Genomic DNA, 26,576 nt, shown 5'->3' on the forward strand with positions numbered 1-26,576 from the left:
AATCATAAACATGTCAAGTGCAGTTCTAAGGATATAAGCATAACTATGTTAGTTGATTAGACTCTTACAATGTGCCAGCCACTATCATTTGAATTACTTAAACTAATCTCCTGTAATCCTTCCATCAGTCCTAAAAGATGTTATCATCCTCATTTTAGAAAGAAATAGAGGTTTGGTGAAACTAAACAACTTGACCAAAGACACCTGGCAGAGCTGGGATTAGAACTGTTTCCAAAGTTCCTGTTTCAACAGCTATTTTATAATGTCCTTCAGTCTACAGTCATTGGAACATCTCCTTTTGTAGATGAAGGGACTGAAGCTCAATGTTCAGTGTTTCAAATATCCCATTCTTGTCTGTAATTTACAAAGTGCTTCTGCTCAACCTGTTTCATTGAATATAGCTGCACTCTAGGGTGGACTTTGGGTACTGTGTCTCCTTTGTTTTGGAGGATGAAACTGAAACTTGAGTTAAAAGAATTGCCTTTATTTAAAAGTGAGTCAGCATATCTTCCATTCCTTAACCCAACACTTTGAAAATACCCTTCCCTATGTAAAAGGTCTAAAAGGCATAGTTTTTTTTACATCTTTTGAGTAGGAAAAGCTCTCCCTTGCTTTGTGTTATTTCTGCTTGCTTCCTATAAAGCAAACTCCCTGAGTTGTATTTATTTAATTTTATTCATTTTCATTCTGGTTCCTCTCACCATGAGAGTGTGGCTTGGATTTTCATAGTGTTGTCCATATTATTTCCATTTTCTGCACAATGCCATCCATAATACAAGAAACATCTCTTTAGACTGATAGTGGCCCAGCTGATTTTTGTTGTACCAATTATGTCCATAGTATTAATGTAGATGATGTTGGTAAATATATGAAGAATCTGGATAGAACTTCTTGGGTGGTTTATTCTTATAAAGTAGCAAATTGGAAACAAATGCTGGGGATTTTTTTCTATTGATTTTTTAAAGTTTTAGTTTGTTCTGGAACCTAATACCATGTTGTTGTTCTATTGTGTACTACCTTGCCCATGGATACGCTTTCTGGTTCTCTTTTGTAGTACATTGTTACAGGTTCTGGGCCCTAAATACAGTCAACCTTTGGCTTTACCTTTGGCAAGCCTTTGTTTTCATGTAGTATTTCTTTTCTTGAAAGATGATTCAATGCCTGCCATCCTTTGTAATTGTGGATTAGGCCTGAGTATGAAATTATGTATAGTCACTTTAATTTGTTTGGCCTGAATTTGGAGATGAGAACATGTTAGCATTTTTATGCTTGTCAAAAGAAATATTTTACAATCTTACCCTCTTCCTGACTTAATATTTTCTGCTGAAAAAGAGTTTAACGAAACACTTGGTTTCTTGGTTGGTTAGAACTGGACTTGTTGGAACAGCTGGCCGGCTTAGTTGGTGGAGCCAGTGACTCTTGATCTCAGGGCTGTGAGTTCAGTTCCAGCCCCATGTAGGGTGTAGAAATTACCTAAAAATAAAATCATTAATAAAAAGGAACTGGACTGTTAAATGGTCTTTCATGTGTTGTAGGGAATCTGTTGGAGAGTATGTCCCATCAGTTTTAGCACAAATAGAATCATGGTCCTCATTTTCAAAAAGTTTCTCTAGCCATTCAACCTTAATCAGCAGCTGTCCAAGTTCATTCTGGTTGATAACATTAACTCTCTTGTGAGTATAAATACAATGCATTCTGTTTTGTTTTGTTTTTTATCATTCTCTAAACCTAAGGCAAAGACCAATGCATTTCAGAACTTTGGGAGCCAGTTTATGATACCAGAAAAACCATTTTGCCGTGTTGTGTGGTAGCTGTTCAAAATTTTGCTCAGGGTGATTACATGTGTAAAATGGTAAATTTTAGTTTCTCACTGCACCAGTCTACTTTCTTAGAAGAATATCTGTGTTTAGTTACACATAACCTTGAAGATGTGAGCTATTGCTGTTACTAGAAAGTAGTTCTGAGACTTGAATGGAAATCTTGTGAGCATCTTGCCTCCACATGGTCTAACCCTTCCAGGCTGGGTCTTCCTGTGTATCAAAAGAATGTTTCTAAGGTGGCCATTTTTTAGACTTAACTTTTGGAAAACTAGTATTTTCTTTCGGCACATAAGAAATAATCGGGGGATCCCTGGGTGGCGCAGCGGTTTAGCACCTGCCTTTGGCCCAGGGCGTGATCCTGGAGACCCGGGATCGAGTCCCACATCGGGCTCCCTGTGCATGGAGCCTGCTTCTCCCTCTGCCTGTGTCTCTGCCTCTCTCTCTCTCTCTCTCTGTGTGACTATCATAAATAAATAAAAATTTAAAAAAAGAAGAAGAAATAATCAGTAAACATAGTATATTGATAGTCAAAGTAAGTACCAGCATCACAGTGTTAATGATGTTCCCCTGAAGACAAGATATCTCAAAAATCCTCAAATTTGTCCTCACACCCGCCCCCTCTGCTTCTTTCTAGAATAAGGATCTCACCCACAACAGTTTTCCTATGGCCATGCTTTTATGTCATTTCTGTTTGTTCCTTTAAACAAAAGTACCTACAATGGTAGTAAGGAAAACCGAGGTAAACCCTATAGAGTTACAAAAGGTCTAGATAAGAGCAGAATTGTAGTTGTTATTAATAAGACATGAATTTCAAAGTCAGCTAGAGGCTCAACCAGCCATAAAGATATAATACATTTATATGAGAGGAATGTATATCTTTTCTGTATAAAATTGCAGACCTCTTACCACTAAAACATGAAATGTGTAAAGCTAAATTGTGTACTTCTTATCAAAGCTTACCTGTAGTTCAATAATGAAAATAGATGTTTTGAAAGAATCATCAAATGTCATAAGTAATCTTAATGATTTTACAATTTCCTGTATGGATACAGCTGAAAGTGCCCATGGCAGACAAACCTGGTAACACAGTGAATTTCCGGAAGCTGCTACTGAACCGTTGCCAGAAGGAGTTTGAAAAAGATAAAGCAGATGATGATGTCTTTGAGAAGAAGCAGAAAGAGCTCGAAGCTGCCAGTGCTGTGAGTATTTTCACAAAAAGGGAGCGTGCTTGTCCTCTCTTTGTGTTGTTGAATAGAATTTTCATGAAGCCTGTTATATCTTCCTGCTACTTCAGTAGATGCCTGTGGCCTTTTTTTCATGTGGAAACATTATATTGAAGTTTAGAGGAATGCTTTATTCCTTTTAGTGCCACCTGTTACAGCCACTCAACCTTCTAAGATAGGAATTTAGAGCCCAGATTTCAGAGAGGTCATTGAGTTCCAGAAATCTCCTGAAAAAAATGGAAAGTTTTGGGTGTAGCTCAGTTTTCTGAGGAGAAGATCTGCAGTTGCTATCAGACTCTCAGTGTACCCATGCCTCCCACAAAGGGATAAGACTGTGAGTCAGAGTGTATATTCTTAGCCTCTCCTATGGAATATGGTTGTCTTCATCAAGCTCCTATTACTCTTCCATACACAACAGCCAGAGGAGAAGACAAGGCTTCATGATGAACTAGAAGAAGCAAAGGACAAAGCCCGGCGGAGATCCATTGGTAACATCAAGTTTATTGGGGAACTCTTCAAACTCAAGATGCTGACAGAAGCCATCATGCATGACTGCGTGGTAAAGCTGCTGAAGAACCATGATGAGGAGTCCCTGGAGTGCTTGTGCCGCCTACTCACCACCATTGGCAGAGACCTGGACTTTGAGAAGGCAAAGGTGAGTACCCTGGTCTCAGAAGCACCCAGCATGGCCTCTGTCAGTTGCAGAAAAACTAGAACCATTAACAAGAGTATACCATGTCACCCTGGCAGTCTAGGCTGCTACTTTGTCTTCTTTTGCCCTTTTTTTTTTTTTTTTTTTTTTAAGATTTTATTTATTCATGAGAGACAGAGAGAGAGAGAGAGAGGCAGAGGGAGAAGCAGGCTCCATGCAGGGAGCCCGACATGGGACTTGATCCCCGGTCTCCAGGATCACGCCCTGAGTTGAAGGCGGCGCTAAACTGCTGAGCCACCCAGGCTGCCCTTCTTTTGCCCTTTTCATTATCAGTGTTTGGCCACTGAGCTCCGTACCATCTCTCCATCATGGTCAGAAGTGAAGAAGGTCCCAAATGATATAAAGGCCAATTTATGAATTGTTCAGGTTATATGTCACTTGTCCTTTCTCTGCGTGACCATTTCACAGATCATTTGCATGTATAGCAAATGGCAGAAATAAGAGAATAGAATAGATATTGTGGGTCAGGACTGAGGTGATATGGAAGTGAATATCCAGTAGTTTTCTTAAGTTTATGCCTGAATTAAGCACAGGGCTATCTAACCATAATTTTAAAAAATCATTAACAGTATTATGTCTCAAATATAACATGGTGCTCCCCAAGTAAAGGGTAGGAAAATTAGAAATGCTTCAAAGAAATATCAGATGTTTCATAAAATCTGAATCAGCTGAGATTGTCTGTAGCAAAAAATCCAAATATCAGTGGTTTATGCAAGACTTAGGTTTATTTCTTACTCATGTAAATCAACTTCATACAGAAGTGAGAAGTCTGAGGCTGGTCTCCTGGCTCAGAGATGATAATTGGTCTAGTTCCTCCAGCCTAACTTTCTGTCATCCCCAAGATATAACCCTTGTCCTTACCATTCTCAGCAGAGAAGATTGGAAAGGAGCAAAGGACACAGCCACCTCTCTCTTAAGGAAGGTTCCAGGGGCTGCAGCATGTCACTTCCATTTATATTGTTTACCTGTGATTAGTCACATGACTACAGCCCTTGGAATACATAACCTTTATTTTGGGCATGATATGCTCAATTAAAAATTCTACCTCATTATCATTTGGATATAAGTTGTATTCCTAAGCCATTTAAAACTTCTATATGGTAAACTTACACTCAAATTCCTCAGGCAGGATTTTATAGAATGATTTTGTCTCTTGTAGCCACGTATGGACCAGTATTTTAATCAGATGGAGAAAATTGTGAAAGAAAGAAAAACCTCATCTAGGATTCGATTCATGCTTCAGGATGTAATAGACCTAAGGCTGGTAAGTAGAAAAATGTAAGGCAACTACTCTAGTCTCTTTTAAGGAATTGGGTTGGAGGGGATGTCCTAGTATGTACATGTGTAAAAAATGCTACAGGAAGGAATTCTGGAAATGCATTGATGCACTTCTGTGACAGAACTGTGTAAAAGGATACAAAGGTAGTATACCTACCTGCCTATTACATGTCTTCTCTCTCCACTCATCAAACCACATGGCATTTTTGAAATCAGCCATTCTGAATTCAAACTGTGATCACTTAAATTTAGTTTTAGGGTGCTAAATCATCAGGAGTCCTCATCTTCAAAATGATTATATTTAACTTCTCTGAGTCTTACATTTTTATCTCTAAAGTGGGGATGTTGCCTACCTTGCACATATGTTGCAAAGCTTCAATGAGGTGATTAGGTAAAGTGCCCACCTCATAGGAGATGTTGGTGTTTTGTCTCTTATTTTTATTCCTGTACATTCTCCTCTTCTGCTGTTGCTGCTTCCCATTTTTCATTTTAAGTCCTATAGGGAATATACTGCAGCTGATCCTAGAGAAAGAGAATGCAGGCCGTATTTCTTCCCTGCCCTATATTTAGACCAGATAACACTGATGGTGATTCTTTATCTTACTAAAGGTTAAATGTGACCTCAGGATTCTTCTTATTACCAAAGCCACTACCAGATGATCAGAATTTGTGTGCTAATAACTATTTGCCATCCTTGCCTCTAACAAATGTAAAACTTCTTCACCCATGCCCTCAATTACTTGTACCTATATCAGGTGTTGGAATTATGGCTGGAAAATAAAGGGAGAAGAATAAATGTGATTAAACAACTTGTCTTGTTCTTAATAGTATAGGGCAGAGAGTGGCTCTTTGTGCAGGGTATCAGAACCATGATATATGAGGAATGAAAAATGCTAGTCATCCTTGATTTAGAGCCTCCATGGAATGTGATTTCTTTTAAGATTTATTTATTTGAGACAATGAGAGCATGCAGGGAGTGAAAGGCAGAGGTAGAAGAAAAGAGAGAATCTCAAGCAGACTACACGCTGAACACAGAGCCTAATGTGGGCCTCAATCTCATGATCCCAAGATCATGACCTAAGCTAAAATCAAGAGTCTCATGCTTAACTGAGCCACCCAGGCACCGAGATTGGTTCTCTCTCACCCGAAAAATGCACATAGTGCCATCTCTTAAGATGAAAAACTGCTATACTACAGATTTTAAAGTTCTTTTACACTTTTCCTGCAGTGAGAAGTATGAAATAGATTTTCAGATTTTTGTCATGTTTATTTTTTGTTTTCTGGCTAATAATGTTTTCTCCTTTTATAGTGCAATTGGGTATCTCGAAGAGCAGATCAAGGGCCTAAAACTATTGAACAGATTCACAAAGAGGCTAAAATAGAAGAACAAGAAGAACAAAGGAAGGTCCAGCAGCTCATGACCAAAGAGAAGAGAAGAACAGGTGAGGTTTGGAGTCCACTGGGGTGTTAGGGAAACTAGAGAGATGAGGGACAGATGTTTTAGAATTCTTCGTTTAGATCTGAAATGACCTCAGAAAGAATAAACCCAAGAATAGAGTGGTAATTGGTAAGTGAAGCAGTGTCAACCTAGAGCCTGGTTTTTAAGTAAAAGCCACGAATGCAGAACTCAATATGGTTTGAATACTTTATAGTCAGTAATCAACAAGACTTTACTCAGTATATTCTGTATACTCAGTATTGGTGAGGGATATGAAAAGAAGTGGAAGATACAGTTTCTTTTCTCTGAAAGCGTATAGTTTTTCTGGGAAGGCAAAACTAATAAGGGAATATTTTTCAAATAAATAGAAGATAATACCAATTATGAAATGTAATCTCAATTAAGTTTTAGGGACCCCTGGGTGGCTTTGGCTCAGGGAATGATCCTGGATCCAGGGATTGAGTCCCGCATCGGGCTTCCTATGAAGAGCCTACTTCTCCCTCTGTCTGTGTCTCTGCCTCTCTCTCTGTGTCTCTCAGGAATAAATAAATATCTTAAAAAAAAAAAAAAAGTTTTAAAACTCAGAGGAAAAATAAATAAAACTCAGAGGAGAAGAAGGAAAGCTAGAAGAGATCTTTATTTGAGAAAGGCACCTTTGAGCTGGGTCCTGGTGGATGGTAAATATTTGGAAGAAAAGGAGTCATTTTAGTCATGAAATTAAAATATGTATGTAAAGAGGCAAAGAGAAGCCTGATTGGAGCAAAATTTAAGTATTCACAATCAGTGGGAAAATGTTTGTTTGGAAGAATGGAGCCGGATTAAGAACTTTTGACTTGATAGATGGTTGACATTAAGAAGCGATCTTAAGAGATCCCTGGGTGGCGCTGCGGTTTAGCGCCTGCCTTTGGCCCAGGGCGTGATCCTGGAGACCCAGGATCGAATCCCACGTCAGGCTCTCGGTGCATGGAGTCTGTTTCTCCCTCTGCCTGTGTCTCTGCCTCTCTCTCTCTCTGTGTGACTATCATAAATAAATAAAAAATTTAAAAAAAAAAGCGATCTTAAGATCTTAAGTTTTCGAACAAAAGGATAATGTCATGGTAGCAGTGTGTAAATAAAACAGGCCTATGTGTTTTAAGTGATGAATAAAAGGGGTACACAACTCAGAAATGTTACTGTTGCTGAAATCATGGTAACAATAATTATAAAAGGAAGAAATGGGGAAAAATATGAAAGGTGAAATAGAAGGCATTTTATACCTGAGAAAATAGAAAGTTCATGGACTAAATTTAAGAACAATGGACGAGGAAACCTTTTCTCAGCAGGGAAATGATCATTCTTCTCATAAGCCTTTATTTTGAGGTGGCAGGAGGGCATCCAAATAGGACCACTCATTTGTCCACTGTGCTGTTACGTGAGTATTGTAGTTACTGGGTCATGTAAGTGTAATGGTTGAGAGCATAGACTCTGGAGCCAAACTATCTGGTTTTAAACTTTAGCTCTCCTAGCTGTATGACCTTTCACAAGTCGCTTAATATGTAAAATGGATTTAATCACTGTTTCTAGGATTTGTGTGAGGATGAAGTGAGGTAAATAATATGTATAGTGTTCAGCTTAGCAACTGGCACTTGATACTCAATAACCACATAGCTATTATTTATCACAGACAGTAGAGCTCATAGTGAAGTTACAAGAAATGAATCCTCCATGAAAGAAAGTGTACTTAAGTTTCATGGGACACCATACTTCCTCACCTTCTTCACTCTAGTACTTAGCATAGTGCCTTTCACGTAATGACTTCTATTTATTTTTGAACTAGATTGAAAGCCCAATCCATGGAAGATGTCTATAGAAGATGTCTTTTCTAATAAAAGAAAAGAACTCTTGGAAAAGTGACAGATAAAAAACAAGTGCAGAGGAAGGAGCACTAGGATATAAGAAACAGGAAACAAGTTTGTTCATGATCAGTAATGTCAGCAAAAAGAGTGTCATGTATTTGAGGATCAGAAAAAATTTGGATAGATAATTTGGTCTTTCATTCAGCAAATATTAAGTGCCCATTACTTAATAGGAGAGACAAAATCCCCCTTCCTTCATGCAGCTTCCATCATACCAGGGGGACAGATAAAAAATGCTCGTATGAAATACATAATTTTGTCAGATCACTTTGTTCTAGAAAAAAAGATAAAACAGAGAGGAATATGAGTGGTGCCAGGTTTGGTGGGTAAAGGTACAATTTTAAATAGGGTAAAGTAAGTATGAAAGAATTAAGCCATGATGGATATCTGGGGAAAGGTTTTTAGGCAAAAGGAATAGTAAGTAAAAGGCCCTGAAATAGCATTTTCAGGGAATTGCAAGGAGGCCAGTGTGGCTGGAGCAAAGAGCATTGGAAGATGGGGTTTGAAAGACCCCAGTAATCAGTAATCAGGGGGCCTGATTACTCAGACTTTGTAGGCCATTTAGAAGGAATCTGTTTTTTTGTCTGAGTGAGATGGAGAGATAACAGGAATGTTTTGAATAGAGAAGTGACAGGACCTGACTCATGCTTAATTGGAGTCCTGCTGGCCACCATGATGCAAAATATTTGATGGGGGAAGCAGTTGAGTTCATGAAGATGTTTTAGTACTAATCAATGAAATGTTGCTAGAGAAAACCAAAACAATGGTGTTGGTAATAATAAGATGAGCTAAATGCTGAATATATTGTAAAGGTTGAACTGACAAGATTTGCTGGCAAATTGGGTGCCAATGTGAGAGAAGTAGGAATCGGGTTTCTACCTGAGCAGCTGATAGGTTGGAGAAGCAGGCTTTAGGGGAATGATGGAAGTATATGTGTCATTTGACACCATTAGGCGAAATAAACTTTAATTATTTCCAACTGATTTCTCCTGAAATTCTAATCATGAGCTATAAACACTAGAATGGGCCCTCCTGTGTCTAGCACTGAATCTCTATTCATTAGGTTCAGTTTCTTCTAGGTCAGTGTGTCTCATGGTATTCCTGTGTGATATTTTCGTGTCATCCTGGGCATTAAAAAGACTTTCAGCAGTGCTTTACAATCTCTTTGTCCTTTTCTTTGATTTTGATTGGAGCTGCTGAGTTGAAAATACTGTTTACTCTTTTTTTTTTAATAAATTTATTTTTTAATGGTGTTCAATTTGCCAACATATAGAATTACACCCAGTGCTCATCCCATCAAGTGCCCCCCTCAGTGCCCATCACCCAGTCACCCCCACCCCCTGCCCACTCCCCTTCCACCACCCCTAGTTCGTTTCCCAGAGTAAGGAGTCTTTCATGTTCTGTCTCCCTTTCTGATATTTCCCACTCATTTTTCTCCTTTCCCCTTTATTCCCTTTCACTATTTTTTATATTCCCCGAATGAATGAGACCATATAATGTTTGTCCTCCTCTCATTGACTTATTTCACTCAGCATAATACCCTCCAGTTCCATCCACGTCGAAGCAAATGGTGGGTATTTGTTGTTTCTAATGGCTAAGTAATATTCCATTGTATACGTAAACCACATCTTCTTTATCCATTCATCTTTCGATGGACACCGAGGCTCCTTCCACAGTTTGGCTATTGTGGACATTGCTGCTATAAACATCGGGGTGCAGGTGTCCTGGCATTTCATTGCATCTGTATCTTTGGGGTAAATCCCCAGCAGTGCAATTGCTGGGTCATAGGGCAGATCTATTTTTAACTCTTTGAGGAACCTCCAGACAGTTTTCCAGAGTGGCTGCACCAGTTCACATTCCCACCAACAGTGCAGGAGGGTTCCCCTTTCTCCGCATCCTCTCCAACATTTGTGGTTTCCTGCTTTGTTAATTTTCCCCATTCTCACTGGTATGAGGTGTTATCTTATTGTGGTTTTGATTTGTATTTCCCTGATGGCAAGTGATGCAGAGCATTTTCTCATGTGCTTGTTGGCCATGTCCATGTCTTCTTCCTCTGAGAGATTTCTGTTCATGTCTTTTGCCCATTTCATGATTGGATTGTTTCTTTGCTGTTGAGTTTAATAAGATCTTTATAGATCTTGTAAACTAGCCCTTTATCTGATATGTCATTTGCAAATATCTTCTCCCATTCTGTAGGTTCTCTTTTAGTTTTGTTGACTGTATCTTTTGCTGTGCAAAAGCTTCTTAACTTGATGAAGTCCCAATAGTTCATTTTTGCTTTTGTTTCTCTACTGCTTACTTTTGACTGCCAAACTGATTTGAGGTATATGATAGAGTGGCTTGCTCTATTCTCCCTGCAGGTGTCCAGAGAGTGGATGAAGGTGGATGGAACACTGTACAAGGTGCCAAGAATAGTCGGGTACTAGACCCCTCAAAATTCCTTAAAATTACTAAGGTGAGTATGACATTTAAAACACAACTTAAAATAGCTTGATAATGTAACTCTCAAAATTATTTCTTGCTCACATAAAATAGCCATATGGCAGATTTTATAGAGGAGTGGTTTTTTTTAGTGCAGATGCTTTTCTGCACGTCAGTATTTTTTTTTTTTAATTTTATTTATTTATTCATGAGAATGCACAGAGAGGAGAGAGAGAGAGGCAGAGACACAGGCAGAGGGAGAAGCAGGCTTCAGGCAGGGAGCCTGACATGGACTCGATCCAGGGTCTCCAGGATCACACCCTGGGCTGCAGGCGGCGCTAAAACGCTGAGCCACCGGGGCTGCCCTGCATGTCAGTATTGATCCCTGTTTTCTTATATAATTGTCCTGGTGTTAATCCTTTTCATTTCTTAAAGGACTTACTAAGCAGGAAGTGACTAGTTTAATTCTTAAAGTTATAAGATGCTTGCTATAAGAGAAATGATAATGAAGATGCTTCAGAGGTTATAAATTATAAGCTTTACACAATATAGCCTTAGCCTTAAGAGAAAAAAAAAAAAAAACCAGCTACCTATTTAAGCCTAACTTGAAAGGAATCAATGGTTTGCCATTTCCAAGGCCTAAAAGAAAGCACAGAGGACCTACTACTAGAAATCATTCTGTGTTGAAGATTTTATACATTCTACCTTCTTCTCTCTTGAGAATCCATTGGCAGTAAGAGGAAAGAGGTTTCTCTTAGCAGACATTTGCAGCAGAAGTTGATCACTGTCCATCAGGTGAAGAACCTGGAGAACAGAGAAAGTGGCGTTATCTTTTGTAAAAGTGGAAACCTCTACAGCCAATGGGTTTTACCAATCATTTGCAAGTCTAGTTTGAATTTTTTTTTTTAATTTTTATTTATTTATGATAGTTACAGAGAGAGAGAGAGAGAGAGGCAGAGACATAGGCAGAGGGAGAGGGAGAAGCAGGCTCCATTCACCGGGAGCCCGATGTGGGATTCGATCCCGGGTCTCCAGGATCGCGCCCTGGGCCAAAGGCAGGCGCCAAATCTCTGCGCCACCCAGGGATCCCTGCAAGTCTAGTTTGATCCTTACTTTGTAAAACAACTTTCCATGGTTTTGAAAATTGGCTGCCTGCCAGTAGGATACTAAAGTCAATCTAAAGCTACTGTGGAGGGACGCTCAGCAGTTGAGCGTCTGCCTTTGAGTCATTGGACTTCCTGCATGTAGCCTGCTTCTCTCTCTGCCTATGTCTCTGCCTCTCTCTCTCTGTCCTCATGAATAAATAAATAAAATCCTGAAAAAAAATAAAGCTACTATGGAAACATCAAATGAAAGAAGAGAACTGACAGAAAAAGACTGAGAAAATTGGATGAAGATGGGCTATGTCATTTTTGTCTTCATTTCAAAGTATTGTTTCAGGATAGTACATTAAGTCTCTAGATCGCTCTTGATTTTAATTAACTAGGATCCTGTTCTCAAAGATTCTTGTCCATTCTCTGGTTATTGATGTCTCCATGCAGAAATTCCATTACTGAATACAGCAATGATTCCCATCAACTCCTGTTTCTAGCAAGAGACTATTTTAACCAAAATCTTAAGAGAATTCATACATCAACCCAACATCTTTGAAAATTACATCAGTACTTAATATTATCTGTGTTTTTAAATATTGTTTCAATTCATGGATGCTATAAAAAAACAATAGTGCTGGTAAAACTACAACATTATTAATATTTTGAAAGTTTGTTAATTTTTAATAAATTTTGTGTGTAGGTACTCTACTCAAATACCTTAGAAAAATACCCTAAAAATATTTCAAAACCATTTAAAAAATAGATTGTTAATTGGGAGAGATTTATGTGAAAGTATGTGGTGGAGCAAGGCAGCACTATTAGAATTTATGAACACTTTTATTACCAAGAGCTACATTTCAGCTTACTGTGGTTTGTGTTTTCTAATTACTACATTATTATAATTCTGTTCACCTGTGGTGAAGTTGTGTTTGGGGATTAAACCCTAGAGAGGCATCTTCACTTCCTAATATTCTATGTTCACTTTTTTCTTATTCCCCTGTATTGAACACTTCCATTCCACTTTTCCATCTTTAGCCCTCACCCTGTTAAGCTTTACTGAAATACAAAATCTTTGTCCTGTCTGACCTATTTTCTGACAGTAATGTGAAGAGATTAAGGGATTAATTTTGTAACATACAAGATTTATTCACTGGCATTACTAAACAGAAGAAATTACCAAAAACTGCTTATATTTAGTTAAATGCTACACCTTCTTAAGGAACCTGAATGCATTCTCCAGACAAGTGGTTCCAAACTGTTTTGTGGATGCTGGATTCCAACAAAGTAGTGCAGGTACCACCAGAATCCCATGTGAATGTGAATAGCTCCATTTTATGTTTCTTAAATTATTCCAAGCACTCTTTTGTTGCTAAGGTTAGTTTTTACTACACCAACGGGAAAAAGAAGATAAAACATTCTAGGAGCTCCTGGGGGATGTCAGTCAATTGAGCAACAGATTCTTGATTTTAGCTCAGGTCAAGATCTCAGGGTCATGAGATGGCTTTGGGCTCTTTGCTCAGTGAGGAGTCTGCTTGAGATTCTCTCCTCCCTCTGCCCCTCTCCACCACTCTTGTATGTACTCTCTGTCTCTTCCTAAAATAAATAAATTTTCATGAAAAAGGAAAATAAACCATTCTAGAATTTTCCTATAATTGTTCTTTGGTCACTTACTTACAGCCCACAATTGATGAGAAAATTCAGCTGGTACCTAAAGCACAGCTGGGCAGTTGGGGAAAGGGCAGCAGTGGTGGAGCAAAGGCAAGTGAGACTGGTAAGTATGAAGTGTCCCTTCTTGGGTACTTGGATGTGGTCTATCACTATTCATTTAATAATGAGTTTAGGGAAAGATCTATAGTCAAAGCATGTGCAAACTTACCGGTGTCCCTCACTATGGTATTTAAAATATTTATAATTTTTTTTTTGTTCAGTTAGGCTGTTTAAGACTCTTATGCTCCTTTGTTAAAGTTGATATTCACAAATTCCATATGATAAGAGAAATTACTAATAACCCAAGTGAAAAAGAAAACTCACTTCGCTAAGGAAAAGAATTGTAAAGGGGAGTTGTAAAAGAGAGTGAAATATTTTTCAAAATCTTTATCAAAAGTCAGATTTTGAGAGATTTGACCTTAGGACTCAAATGTTTAGACCATTACAAACACATCTTTTTAAAGCTAAGAAAGTCCAATGGAAAGTAAAAAACTTCAATGTTAAGCTCCTTTCCATATTTCCCTTCTATTAAGTAATTTTGACCTTTGATTCTTTAAAAAACTTGTGTTATGCACTTAAGCCCACATGCACAATTTTACTTAATATAAATACATAGGATTTATATTAGTTAACTTCTGTAAGTGAAATATTTTGTTTTGTTTTTGCTTGCCTCCCTCCTTCCCTAAGACTCCTACCCCCCATCACTACCTAACATAAGTAATTGTTTTTAGAGCAGGAAATGGTTGTGATGTACAAAGATTTCTAAGTTTGGGGATTTTTTTTACAGACAAATTCCTTATTTTATTATTATTTAAATATAATTAACATATAGTGTGTTTTCAGTTTCAGAGGTAGAGTTTAGCGATTTATCAGCTGCATATAACCCCCAGTGCTCCTCAAGTACGCTCCTTAATGCCCATCACCCAATTATCCCATCCCTCAGACAGACAAATTCCTTTTAACATTATACTTCTTAGAGTATGGTCTGTGAACCAGGAGATTGACATCACCTTGTTAGGATTGTTAGAAATACATAGTCTCCACAAGCCATCTTCTTCCCTAGAGAGGCAGATGAATTAGAAGCTGCATTTTAAGGGCACCTGGGTGACCTAGTTGGTTAAGTGTCTGCCTTGGCTCAGGTTGTGATCCCTGGAATCCTGGGATGGAGCCCTGCATCCAGCTCCTTGCACAGCTGGGAGTCTACTGCTCTATCTCCCTCTGTTCCTCCCACCCCTCATGCTGTCACTTGCTGTTTCTCTCCATCTCTCAAATAAATAAAATCTTTAAAAATAAAAAAAGAGAGGCAGCTGCATTTTAGTCATGTGATTTGTATTTTTTTTTTCTCAATTCTCAACACCTATAGATGCCTTACGGTCAAGTGCTTCCAGTTTAAACAGATTCTCTGCTTTGCAACCTCCAGCACCTTCAGGGTCTACATCATCTACGCCTTTAGAGTTTGATTCCCGACGGACCTTAACCAGGTGAGAAGCCTGAGAAGCCCACTCTTATATTAACACAGGACCGACCTACCTGTTGATGTCTGTTCTCTATCATTCTCTCTCTCTCTCTTTCATACACACACACACACACACATGGAGAGAGAGAGAGAGAGAGACTATGATGATCATCTCTATGACGTGGATAGCTTTTATCCCTAAGATTGATTTTCTTTTTCTTTTCCTCCTTTGATCTTCACATTCTGTGCTTTCTAAGATAAGAATATAATTGGGTGAGGTAGAAAGGTTTGGGATAGGGTAGAAAGGAAGAGCAAGTTACCTGGCAAGTTTCTAATGGTTTGTTCCTTAAGAAACCAGACCTACCCAAACACCCTGGGAGGCTGGTGGAGGACTCTCTAAACTAATGCCTCAGGATGCTCTAGATTAACCTAACACTGTGAAGCACGTGGATTTATTTTTTTAAGACTTCATTTATTTATTCATGAGAGACACAGAAAGAGGCCAAGACACAGGCAAAGGGAGAAACAGGCTCCGTGCAGGGAGCCCAATGTGGGACTCGATCCCCGGTCTCCAGGATCACACCCCGGGCTGAAGGAGGTGCTAAACCGCTGGGCCACCGGGGCTGCCCTGTGAAGCACATGAATAAAGGGCATGACAACCTACCCATGTTCTTTCGTCACACTCTTCAAGTTATATTTGATGCTCTCTTTTGTTTCTCACTATTCTCTGTGTTGTACTGTCTACTTTCATTTTTATAGGATTGATACAGTAAAGTGCTCCGTTGGTTGGTTTACAGAAAATGGATAAGAACTATAGAATAATGACAGAAAACAACATTTTTTAAAAATTTTTACTTAAGTAATCTCTGCACCCAGCATAGGGCTCAAACTCATGACCCTGAGTTACACAATCTACCAAGTAAGCCAGCCAGACACACCTCAAAATTTTTGATATTATTGCTTTTATTTATTTATTTTTTTTGATATTATTGCTTTTAGAGCTAAAGTTGCTTTAAGCTCTCAAACTTTTATATTATCGTAATCAGTTTGGCTAGGTAGACTTTCTAAACTATGTTACTTTACCTTTGGCTTCTGCAACAAAATTTACTTAGCACAATTCTGCTTTTAATGATGGCTCAGATTGTCATTAAGCATCTTTTGTGCTATTGAGGTATTTGTGGCTCTTTGCCCTGCCATCAATTTCCCCTGATGGCTATGCTCTTTGCATACTTGTATATGTTCTTTCAGAGGTTAGATCATTATTGTGCCTCTAGTCATTTTCTTTTTTCCCTTTAATTTGCTACTCCTGATCTGCTATGGGCCAAGGAACTATTTGCCCAAGTGATTAGAATTGTCTAAAAAAAGAGTAGGGGGACACCTGGGTGGCTCAGGGATTGAGCCTCTGCCTTTGGCCCTTTGGATCCTGGGTTCCCAGGATCAAGTCCCCCATCGGGCTTCCTGCGTGGAGCCTGCTTCTCCCTCTGCTTATGTCTCTGCCTCTCTCTCTTTCTTTCTCTCTGTATCTCTCATGAAGAAATAAATAAAATAATTAAAAAAAAAAAAAAAAAAGTAGGGAGGGCAGCCCTGGTGTCACAGTGGTTTAGCGCCACCTTCAGCCCAGAGCATGACCCTGGAGACCCGGGATCAAGTCCCACATCAGGCTCCCTGCATGGAGCCTGCTTCTCCCTCTGCCTGTGTTTCTGCCTCTCTCTGTGTCTCTATGAATAAATAAATAAATAATTTTTTTAAAAATCTTAAAAAAACAAAAAAAGTAGTGAGATAGGAAGATACTCTCTTAAATAAAATGTATGACTTTGTCCATTCAAGACTACATCTGGGGCACCTGGGTGACCTAGTCAGTTAAGGGTCCAGTTCTTGGTTTCAGCTCAGTTTCAGCTCAGGTCATGATCTCAGGGTTGTAGGATTAAACCCCAGTGGGGCTCAGCTTGGAACTCTCTCCTTCTTCCTCTGGCCCTCACCCTTGCACTCTGTCACTCTTTCTCTTTCTAAAATAAATAAATGAGGGATCCCTGGGTGGCTCAGCGGTTTAGCGCCTGCCTTTGGCCCAGGGTGCGATCCTGGAGTCCCGGGATCGAGTCCCGCGTTGGGCTCCCAGCATGGAGACTGCTTCTCCCTCCTCCTGTGTCTCTGCCTCTCTCTCTCTCTCTCTCTCTCTCTCATAAATAAATAAATAAATAAATAAATAAATAAATAAATAAATAAATAAATAAATCTTTAAAATAAAATAAAATAAAATTTAAAAATGAATCTTTTTTTAAAAAAACTATTTCTACTACTTGGTTCTCAAAGCATTTTACTTATATTTGAAGTTTCTGAATAAATTAAGAAATTGTAATTTGTAAGATAGTGATACCATGTTTGATATTCTGTCTCTCACCTTTTTAGCTCATACATTCATCACTGTCTTCTTTATTCTTAAAAAAATTTTTAAACTAAAATAAAGAGTTGTCATTGGCATTTTAACATTTTAAGTAGTATACCTTTTAACATTTTTGAAAAATGTAAAAGCATGTTTAACGTTCTCTTGGAAGCACTGATTTTACTTATGTAAATACAATTTAAAGTAGAATTGTTGCCTCACACCTTTGAAGTTATGTGTAAAAAATTACTCTGCATACATTTAGAAAGTCTTGGTATTATTTTATAATTTGAATATATAGGGGATTGGGGTGGTCTTTCTTCTGAAAAGTATGTTTTGTCTTTTAAGTCGTGGAAGCATGGGCAGAGAGAAGAATGACAAGCCCCTTCCATCTCCAGCAGCTCGTCCCAATACTTTCATGAGGGGCGGCAGCAGCAAAGACCTGTTGGACAATCAGTCTCAAGAAGAGCAACGCAGAGAGATGCTGGAGACCGTGAAACAGCTTACTGGAGGCATGGACATGGAAAGGAACAGTGCTGAGACTGACCGAAACAGGGCTCGAGAGTCAGGTGAGAGACTTGATACATACCGATAGGAGATTTGGGCCTTAAATGTGGAATGGAAAATGCAGAGGTGACCTTGTTACTACATAGATTTCAGAATGTTTGTGATAATAACACACAGGTATCTTAAAAGGTAAAAGAGAGCCGTGTAATTTTGTAACATCACTTTCATTTCCCAGGTTACCCTTTTTTCAACAATTTATAAAGTTTCCTCTTTCTATATTAAATGCGATGGTGATGGGTGCCTCTGGCTGTATAGTAAGCAATCTGAATTTCTTACAAGTTCTTGACATAATCCCTCACTTGTGCATTAGAGTGCATGTGCTTTGTAGAGCCCTCAAATATACGGAAATTCTGACATTATTGAGCCACTGCAAGGCAAACCAAAGAGATAATATCAGATCATCTTTTGTTAACTTGATCTTGGTAACATCTGTGGTTTTTGTATATGTTTAGCATGTATATGATTAGAGGACCAACTCAGATAATGCTCTAAAAATTACTGTCATGAATGTAACCTATCTGTGTTACCATTTCATCTGTTAAGTGCGGAGAGTAAGTATACCTCCCCTGTAGAATTATCATGAAGATTAATTGAAAGTTAAAACAGGTAAATACTTAGAACATTATCTGATAAATACAGATTGTTCAAAAGGTACTAGATGCCATGATGATGATGACGACGACAATAAAAATAGTTTACATTTTCTGCATCCTTATAATCTTTATTCTGGTTGTTTATAGTTAAACTGGTTGTTTATAATATTTTTATAGTTTTCAAATTTGTTTCAGTATTTAAATTATGTTTCTTAACTATAGTCTCTAAATGGATTCAGAGACAAATTGAAATGTCTTCTCCCAGCTGTAGACTTCATATCATTTAGCTTTAGGGACATGTGTCTTATCTATGGTAGGTATTTGGGGAACATAACATGACAGACTTGAAAATATCTTATGTGTAGTGAATAATGTAGTGCAGCTGCCCTGTGCATGTTTATTGTCTGGTTCATTCGTTTATTCACCACATGCACACTGACTACCTAGTGACTTGCAGGCACTGGATCTCCACTCTCAGCCTTCAGTCTGCTGGGTCAGGAAGACTTACATAATTCCACAAAAGATATTGTATACAAGTATGAGCTGAGAAAAGTGCTATGAAGCTGAGAAGAGCAGAGTTCTAAGAGTTCTTAATAAAGGAACTATCTAGAATTGACACAGAAAGATATCAGGAAAAGCTTCACTCAGGTTAATGTTTAATGGACTAGTAGGAGTTAAAATAGGTTTACAGGGAAGGATGGGTATGGAGCAAAGAGAAGGAGCCTCCCAGTGAGGAGGAGCCCATGAGCAGAATGGTTGGTAATAAGTAGGTAAAAACATGGCATGTTCAAGCAGCTGTCAAAGGCCAATGTGTTTGGAGCTCTGTGCGTGATTGTGCAAGCTTCACATGCTCTTCATTGGGGCAGAGGAGAAGAATCAAAATACAGAAAGGAACAAAAAGGCTTTAATTATAAAAGTTTACCATATCTCTATATTCTTTTAGTTGTAGAATATGAAATTACTTGGTATATATCTATGCCACAATAAAATTTCTCTTTTCTGATTATAGGTGCCTTGCCTTATCAAATTTGCATCTATTTTAATGCTTTTGTGGGAAAAATCAATGTAACACATAAATATCGTCAACCATAATCTCATCATTTTAATGATAATTTTTGTCATTTTTATTTTCACGTTTTTTTAACTTTACTAGTAGTGAAACCAGAAATTCCAGCAACATCAACCCCTGCATTGTCAGAATTGGAGATGGAGAGGAAGTCCAAATCTATCATTGATGAATTTCTACACATTAATGATTTTAAGGTAAATGAAATTTCATAAAGAAAGAAAGAAAGGAAGGAAGAAAGAAAGAACAGAAAAGAAAAAGAAAAGAAAAGAAAGGAAAAAGAAAAGAAAGCAACAACATTGAAAACCCCATAAGAGACATAGTAACTTGACTCTGGTCTAAGTCACTAATCCAAGTCCTACACAGTTAAATTTGAACAACTCTGATGCACTCTTGGCAACTACTCTCTTTTAAATTGATAAAAGAGTTCCCAAGATCAAATGGCAGGAAGGGAGAGTGGCCACCAGTCCATCCCCACAGTGGGATAACCACATTGACTTTGATACTCATGAAGAAAAACCAACACATTATCATTATTAAGCATTGTGTCTATATATTGTTGCCTCTCATGACCTTCATAGTCATTTTATCATCATTCTTTTATTAACTTTAAAGTATGGCTGACATGAGTTTTTATTTCTTAAGTAGAAAACTGAGGCACAAAGGAATAAGCACTGTGTCAGGTTCAGACAGCCTAAGTGAAACATTCAAGACCCAGCTTTGAATCTGCCTTCCTTTACTCCTAGCCTTCTCTTTGATCCTCATTTTAAGATGGTAGTAAATAAGATAAGACATAATGCCCGACTTCATGAGCCCTATACTCTAGTGGCAGAGACAGATCATAAAGACTTAACAGGGGATCCCGAGTGGCTCAGCAGTTTAGCACCTGCCTTCCGCCCAGGGTGTGATCCTGGAGTCCCGGAATCGAGTCCCACATCAGGCTTCCTGCGTGGAGCCTGCTTCTCTCTCTGCCTGTGTCTCTGCCTCTCTCTCTCTCTCTGTCTCTAATGAATAAATAAATAAAATCTAAAAAAAAAAAAAACCTAAACAGATACGTATTTAAATTGTAGTTATAGGGACACCTGGGTGACTCAGTGGTTGAGCGTCTGTCTCCCTTTGGCTCAGGACGTGATCCCAGAGTCCCGGAATCGAGTCCTACATCAGGCTTCCTGCATGGAGCCTGCTTCTCCCTCTTTCTGTCTCTCTGCCTCTCTGTGTGTGTGTGTGTGTGTCTCTCATGAATAAACAAATAAAATCTTTTTAAAAAAATAAATTGTAGTTATAGTAAATACCAAAAGACCTATAGGTTCTTAGGAAGATCATATAATAAGATGTAGTTGAGGGATCTGGAGTCAACAAAAGCTTATCTGTTAAATAAATAAAATTAGTTTTCAAAAAAAAAAAAAAGAAAAGGAAAGAAAAGAAAAGAAAAAAAAGAAAATTAGTTTTCCAGGGGCCTGGCTGTCTCAGTAGAGCAGGTGACTCATGGTCTCAGGGTTTGCAGGTTCAAGCCCCGTGTTCAATATAGAGATTACTTAAAATTAAATGTTTAAAAAAATAATAAAAGTTAGGCTTCTAGCTTCAGAGCATTAACTATATCTTATGACTTTTAGCATATTAGTATGATATTCTAACAGCTTACAGAATACATCCTATGAAAGATGTTTTTTCTAGCATCTTAGTAGGTGCTATTATTATTTAAAAATTGGGATACCTGAGTGACTCAGTCGGTTAAGTGTCCGACTTGATTTCAGCTCAGGTCATGGTTTCAGGGTCCTGGGATGAATTACCACATCATACTCCCTGCTCAGCAGGGAATCTGCTGAGTATTCTCGTTCTCCTTTCCTTCTACCCCTCCCCCAGTTTGCATTGTGTTTGTATGTCAAATAAATAAGTCTTTAAAAGATAATAATAATACAAATTAATATTTATTGAGCCTTTGTTTTGTGTTTGGCAGTGTGCCAAGTCCTTTTCCTATGTGCATTCCTCAGGGTAACCCTGTATTAGGAGGTCAAGACTGAGAGATTGCGGGACACCTGGGTCACTCAGCAGTTAAGCTCCTGCCTTTGGCCCAGGGTGTGATCCTGGAGTCCCGAGATCAAGTCTCGCATCGGGCTCCCTGGATGGAGCCTGCTTCTCTCTCTGACTGTGTCTCTGCCCCTCTCTCTCTCTCTCTCTCTCTCTGTCTCATGAATAAATAAATAAAATCCTAAAAGACAAGAAAGAGAAAAAGAAAGAAAGAAATTGTAACACTCCTAAACTCACATAGTAGTAAGTAGCAGAGCCAGTATTCAAACCCACATTTGTCTGACTCCACACCCTGTGTTTTTTAGCCTATGTGATATATAGTTAACTGAATAAAATGTGCCAGCCACATTCTAGGGAAGACTGCCTGGATATTCTGTAGTGTATATAGTGAACAATATAGTCTACTTCTGTAGGTCATTTGTGCAGCTTACCATCTAATGGGAGATACAGAGCTGCCTAAATTTAGGTAATAAGTAAACAACAAATACAAAAAGAAAAGTAATGTTTCAGTGCAGAGAATTAAAACAAGGTGATATGATAGCTAGTGATTGGACAGTTACAGAGACTATAGGAGGTGTCAGTCAGCTGAGTACTGAAAGAAATGAGAACCAAACCATGAGAAAATCAGGGAGAGGGCACAATTATGAACTACTGTGACATTAAAGGTACTATGATTTAGGGGGCACCTGGCTGATTCAGTTGGTAGAACATGTGACTCCTGATCTCAGAATTGTAAGTTTGAGCCCCATGTTAAGTATAGAGAAATGACTAAAAATAAAACCTTTTTAAAAGAATTACATTGATATATTTAGTTGACCCTGTACACAGATTCAGTAAATAAATTTCCATGGGAAGATATTTAATCACTTCATGGAGCACCTAGCTAGCTCCGTTGGAAGAGCATGAGACCCTTGATATCAGATTGGCTGTAGAGATTACTTAAAAATAAAAATCTTAAAAAAAAAAAAAATGAAGACAATTCAGGTTAAATACTAAAGATATGTGCATTCATTTCCATGGTCTCCTGAAAAGCATTATTATGATGTTGGGCTTTAAAATGAGGTAAAAACTCACAAGGATAAAGAACATAGGGAATAGACAGCAGCAACATTCTGGAAGCTAGAAATTAGAAGGATGAGTAGCCATTTATTTAGCAGGCTAGGAATGTGTATAAGGTGTAGATGGGGCTGAGAAAAGAAGGTTTGATGGGTTAGAAGTGTATTAAGACAGTTTTACATGACAACTGGGCCAACTGTTTCCAAAAATGTGAATGTCATAAAAAGATAAAAACAAAAGAAAGGACTGATCTAGATTAAAAGAGTCTAAAGAGACATCATGCATCCTGACATGTGATGTCAGGTTTTTAGTTGTATCCTGGAACAAGAAAAAGCTATAATGGACATTTGGGGACAATTGTGGAAATTTTGAATATATACTATATATCAGTATACTTTTAAAAGATTTATTTATTTAGTTTATAGAGAGCAAGCAAGCTTGAGTGGGAGGAGGGGCAGAAGGAGAGAGTCTCATGCAGACTCCCTGCTAAGTGTGGAGCCGGATGCTGGGCTCAATCTCACAACCCACGAGATCCTGACCGGAGTTGAAATCACCAGTTGGACACTTAACTGACTGAGCCACGCAGCCCCCCATATCAGATAGTATTTTTATTGACTTTGTATTGATACTAAATTTCTTACATATATGTAAAGAAAACAGTTGATGAATCTCAGTTGAAGTTATAGATGTGTACATTGTACTATTCAATTACTCTGTGGTTTAAAAGTTTTTTTAGATAAAAAGTAGATGTGGGGGAGGTACGAAATAAAATAGCAGAGGGTAAATAGAGCAACAGTGAGAAATCTAGGTGTGCCCTCCTCCTTCCTCAGTCAGGAGGCTGCCCTTCTCACATGCATTTTCCCCCTCAGAAGAGCTACTCTCTTCAGAGGTTCAACCAAAGGATTGTGGATTCAGACAAAGTTGAGATAGCTGAGGGCAGAGAGGCACACTGCTGTATTGGTGATTCAGCAACCCTGGCTGCCAGGCTTCAAAGATATGGACCTAGCCAGATCACCCCATGGTAAGGACCATTTCACAAGCCCCACAGTCCAAGAACTTCCTAAAAGGTGTTTAGAACTTAAGCTAACCATATTAACTTCCCTATGAAGGAATACCTTCTTTATTGAATATTTTGCAAATATTAACATCCCCAAACAGATTTATCTCAGTTGCCACTTTAAGTCGTTTGACTCATGATCGTGAATTTCTGTTTCATAATATACCATATTCATTTTTTTAAATGATCATAACATGGGTAAGCATTATGTAGAAAAATACATTTTTGACTCTGCTTCTTTGAGTGATCTGTAGTAAAATTGTTAACCTAAACACTTTACTCTTATAACAATTTTCTATTCTTTTGTTTTAAAATATGACTAATATTGCCCAGATCAGCCTGCATTTTACCCAGCTCTATTAATGTCTAAAAAAATATATGAACAAAAATTAAAAACCAAAAATAAAAAAAAATTTAAAAATTAAAAAATATATAAAGACTGTCTTGTTTGTGGAGCTTTCTATTTACTGTCATATGTAAAAGATTTTAAACTTATTTTAACGTTCTTGTAATGGGATCCAGATTTTAGAGTAAGCTTTTTATTTGCTGTTTGAACAGGAAGCCATGCAGTGTGTGGAAGAGCTGAATGCCCAGGGCCTGCTACATGTGTTTGTGAGAATGGGAGTAGAGTCCACCCTGGAAAGGAGCCAGATCACCAGGGATCACATGGGCCAATTACTCTATCAGCTGGTGCAGTCAGAAAAACTCAGCAAACAGGACATTTTCAAAGGGTTAGTATCCTCCTCAAGAGTGGTAGTTACTCACTGCGCTCAAAAGTACATATATTTTTAAGTACTAATTTCCATAGAATAAAACTATGTCCAATATAATGTGTTGATGTGTAATATGTTGATAGTTTGTTGGTGGAGATTACAGCATTTGGTAGATTGTGCTAGGGAATGAAGGGTTATCTCTTGGTTTTCTAAATTTTATTGTTAGACCTGTATTATGGTGTAAGTAAGGTAGCAGAGACCTCTTAACCTCGGAGAAACTCAGGCCCTCACCAGCCCATTTACATGTAAACCCTGTATGTTCTTTGAGGCAAAAGCTTTTTTTGTGTGAGGAAAATTTTGGAAAATCGACTTAAACCTTTTTAAAATAAGCCTTATCCTTTCAGTAAACCATGGTTATTTTGGCCAATGAATGCTCGTCTGTCCATTCTACCCCCATAGAAGCATGTATAACTCCAAATTGTTAATGATTTAGTCTGTTCCAGATTGGTTTCATTATGATTCTTGTTGCTGCCTGTTTTGATGAAGTCTGGCTGTCACTATTATATACTCATCAGATCAAGTTCTAATAAGTTTGTTATCATTACATGTGCATGGATTGGCTTCTTTGTGGTACAGCCCAGATTTTTACCCAGGCTTGGGTTCTGATGTTTAAGGTGAAATTAATGTTTAAGGCAAAAATTTCATATGGTAAAAAATTTTGTTTTAGGAGCCATGTTGTGCAAATGAAAAACATAGAAACACAGCACTGCCAGGTGCCCACTCTCAAATCAAGAACTAAGACCTCCTGAAGGCTGAACACCAGATTCACATGTCACATTTCATCTTCAGGGGATATGTTCATTGGGTAGAATAGCATTAAAAATTCTGAGCCACCCAGGCGTCCCTGTCCCTACTTCCTTAAGGGGCATCTAGGTGGCTCAGCGGTTGGGTGTCTGCCTTTAGCTCAGGGTGTGATCCCAGGGTCCTAGGATCGAGTCCTGCATCGGGCTTCCCACAAGGAGCCTGCTTCTCCCTCTGCCTGCATCTCTGTCTCTCTCTCCGTGTCTCTCATGAATAAAATAAATAAAATCTTTAAAAAAGAAAAAAAGGAAGTGTGATAAACAGATGAAAAACCAGGATGGTAAAAATTGGAGTTGTCGGTAGACATACAGTATGTACCCTCTGTGTTTCATTTTGGGAGATATTTGTTGGAGAGAAATCTTATCTCCTCCTCAACTACTCTAGGGAACTTTTCCTGCCGCTTATGGCAGTTCTGCCCTGCTATTCAGAGTTTACACAGACATGCAGAGTAAGTTTCAGATGCAAATTGTGGAGGTGCCAATTTAAAAAAAAATTATAGGGGATCCCTGGGTGGTTCAGCAGTTTGGCACCCGCCTTCGGCCCAGGGCGTGATCCTGGAGTCCGGGGATCAAGTCCCGCGTCGGGCTCCCAGCATGAAACCGGCTTCTCCCTCTGCCTGTGTCTCTACCTCTCTCTCTCTCTCTCTCTCTCTCTCTCTCTCTGTCTCATAAATAAATAAATAAAAATAAAATCTTAAAAAAATAAAATAAAATAAAAATTATAGAGATGCTAGTTGACAGTGGAGACCATGTTTGCTCACACAGGTAAGAAATAATAACTTTTTTGTAGTGATCCTTTAAATATGATACTGGAGTATAAGAAGCTTTCCTCTTCATTTATTTCTTCCTTTTACCTGTAAGATAAAACCAGTCATAATGATACTTGACCAATCTGATTTTTAGATGTCTTCACTGTCTCTCTCTCTCGTTTATCTATATCATGATATGCTTTTTAATTATCACAATGAAATTGTAGGAGATGCTGCTAATAACCATTTCCAATTATGGAAGATTATTTTTTGCCTTTTCAGCAGATTTCTGAACTAAAAAAATTTTAACTTTTAACCACGTACCCTTTTATTTAAATTTTAGACAGGAACTCAGTATATAAAGTAAAGAAAAGTAGAGCCTTCTTGGTTGAGAAGGAGGGAGGGATACCTAAAGTCCCACCTGTGGATTTCACCATTAGAGTAGTCCATAATGGTCACTCTG

At 38.3% G+C, this 26,576-nt stretch overlaps 1 protein-coding gene across 50 annotated transcripts in view; it reads left to right on the forward strand.

Annotated features, from left to right (window-relative positions):
* Positions 1-26,576, forward strand: part of EIF4G3 (eukaryotic translation initiation factor 4 gamma 3) — a 333,558-nt gene that overhangs the window by 282,224 nt on the left and 24,758 nt on the right. For all 50 annotated transcript variants that reach the window (XM_072750926.1, XM_072750903.1, XM_072750897.1 and 47 more), the window contains 10 exons: positions 2,873-3,019; positions 3,462-3,698; positions 4,915-5,019; positions 6,343-6,475; positions 10,727-10,821; positions 13,559-13,652; positions 14,952-15,069; positions 17,773-17,993; positions 19,738-19,847; positions 24,350-24,522. In XM_072750926.1, the coding sequence (XP_072607027.1) occupies positions 2,873-3,019; positions 3,462-3,698; positions 4,915-5,019; positions 6,343-6,475; positions 10,727-10,821; positions 13,559-13,652; positions 14,952-15,069; positions 17,773-17,993; positions 19,738-19,847; positions 24,350-24,522 (1,433 nt within the window). The remainder of the gene's footprint in view (positions 1-2,872; positions 3,020-3,461; positions 3,699-4,914; positions 5,020-6,342; positions 6,476-10,726; positions 10,822-13,558; positions 13,653-14,951; positions 15,070-17,772; positions 17,994-19,737; positions 19,848-24,349; positions 24,523-26,576) is intronic.

The sequence above is a fragment of the Vulpes vulpes genome, chromosome 2, assembly GCF_048418805.1.
Source record: "Vulpes vulpes isolate BD-2025 chromosome 2, VulVul3, whole genome shotgun sequence".
Classification (NCBI taxonomy): Eukaryota; Metazoa; Chordata; class Mammalia; order Carnivora; family Canidae; genus Vulpes; species Vulpes vulpes.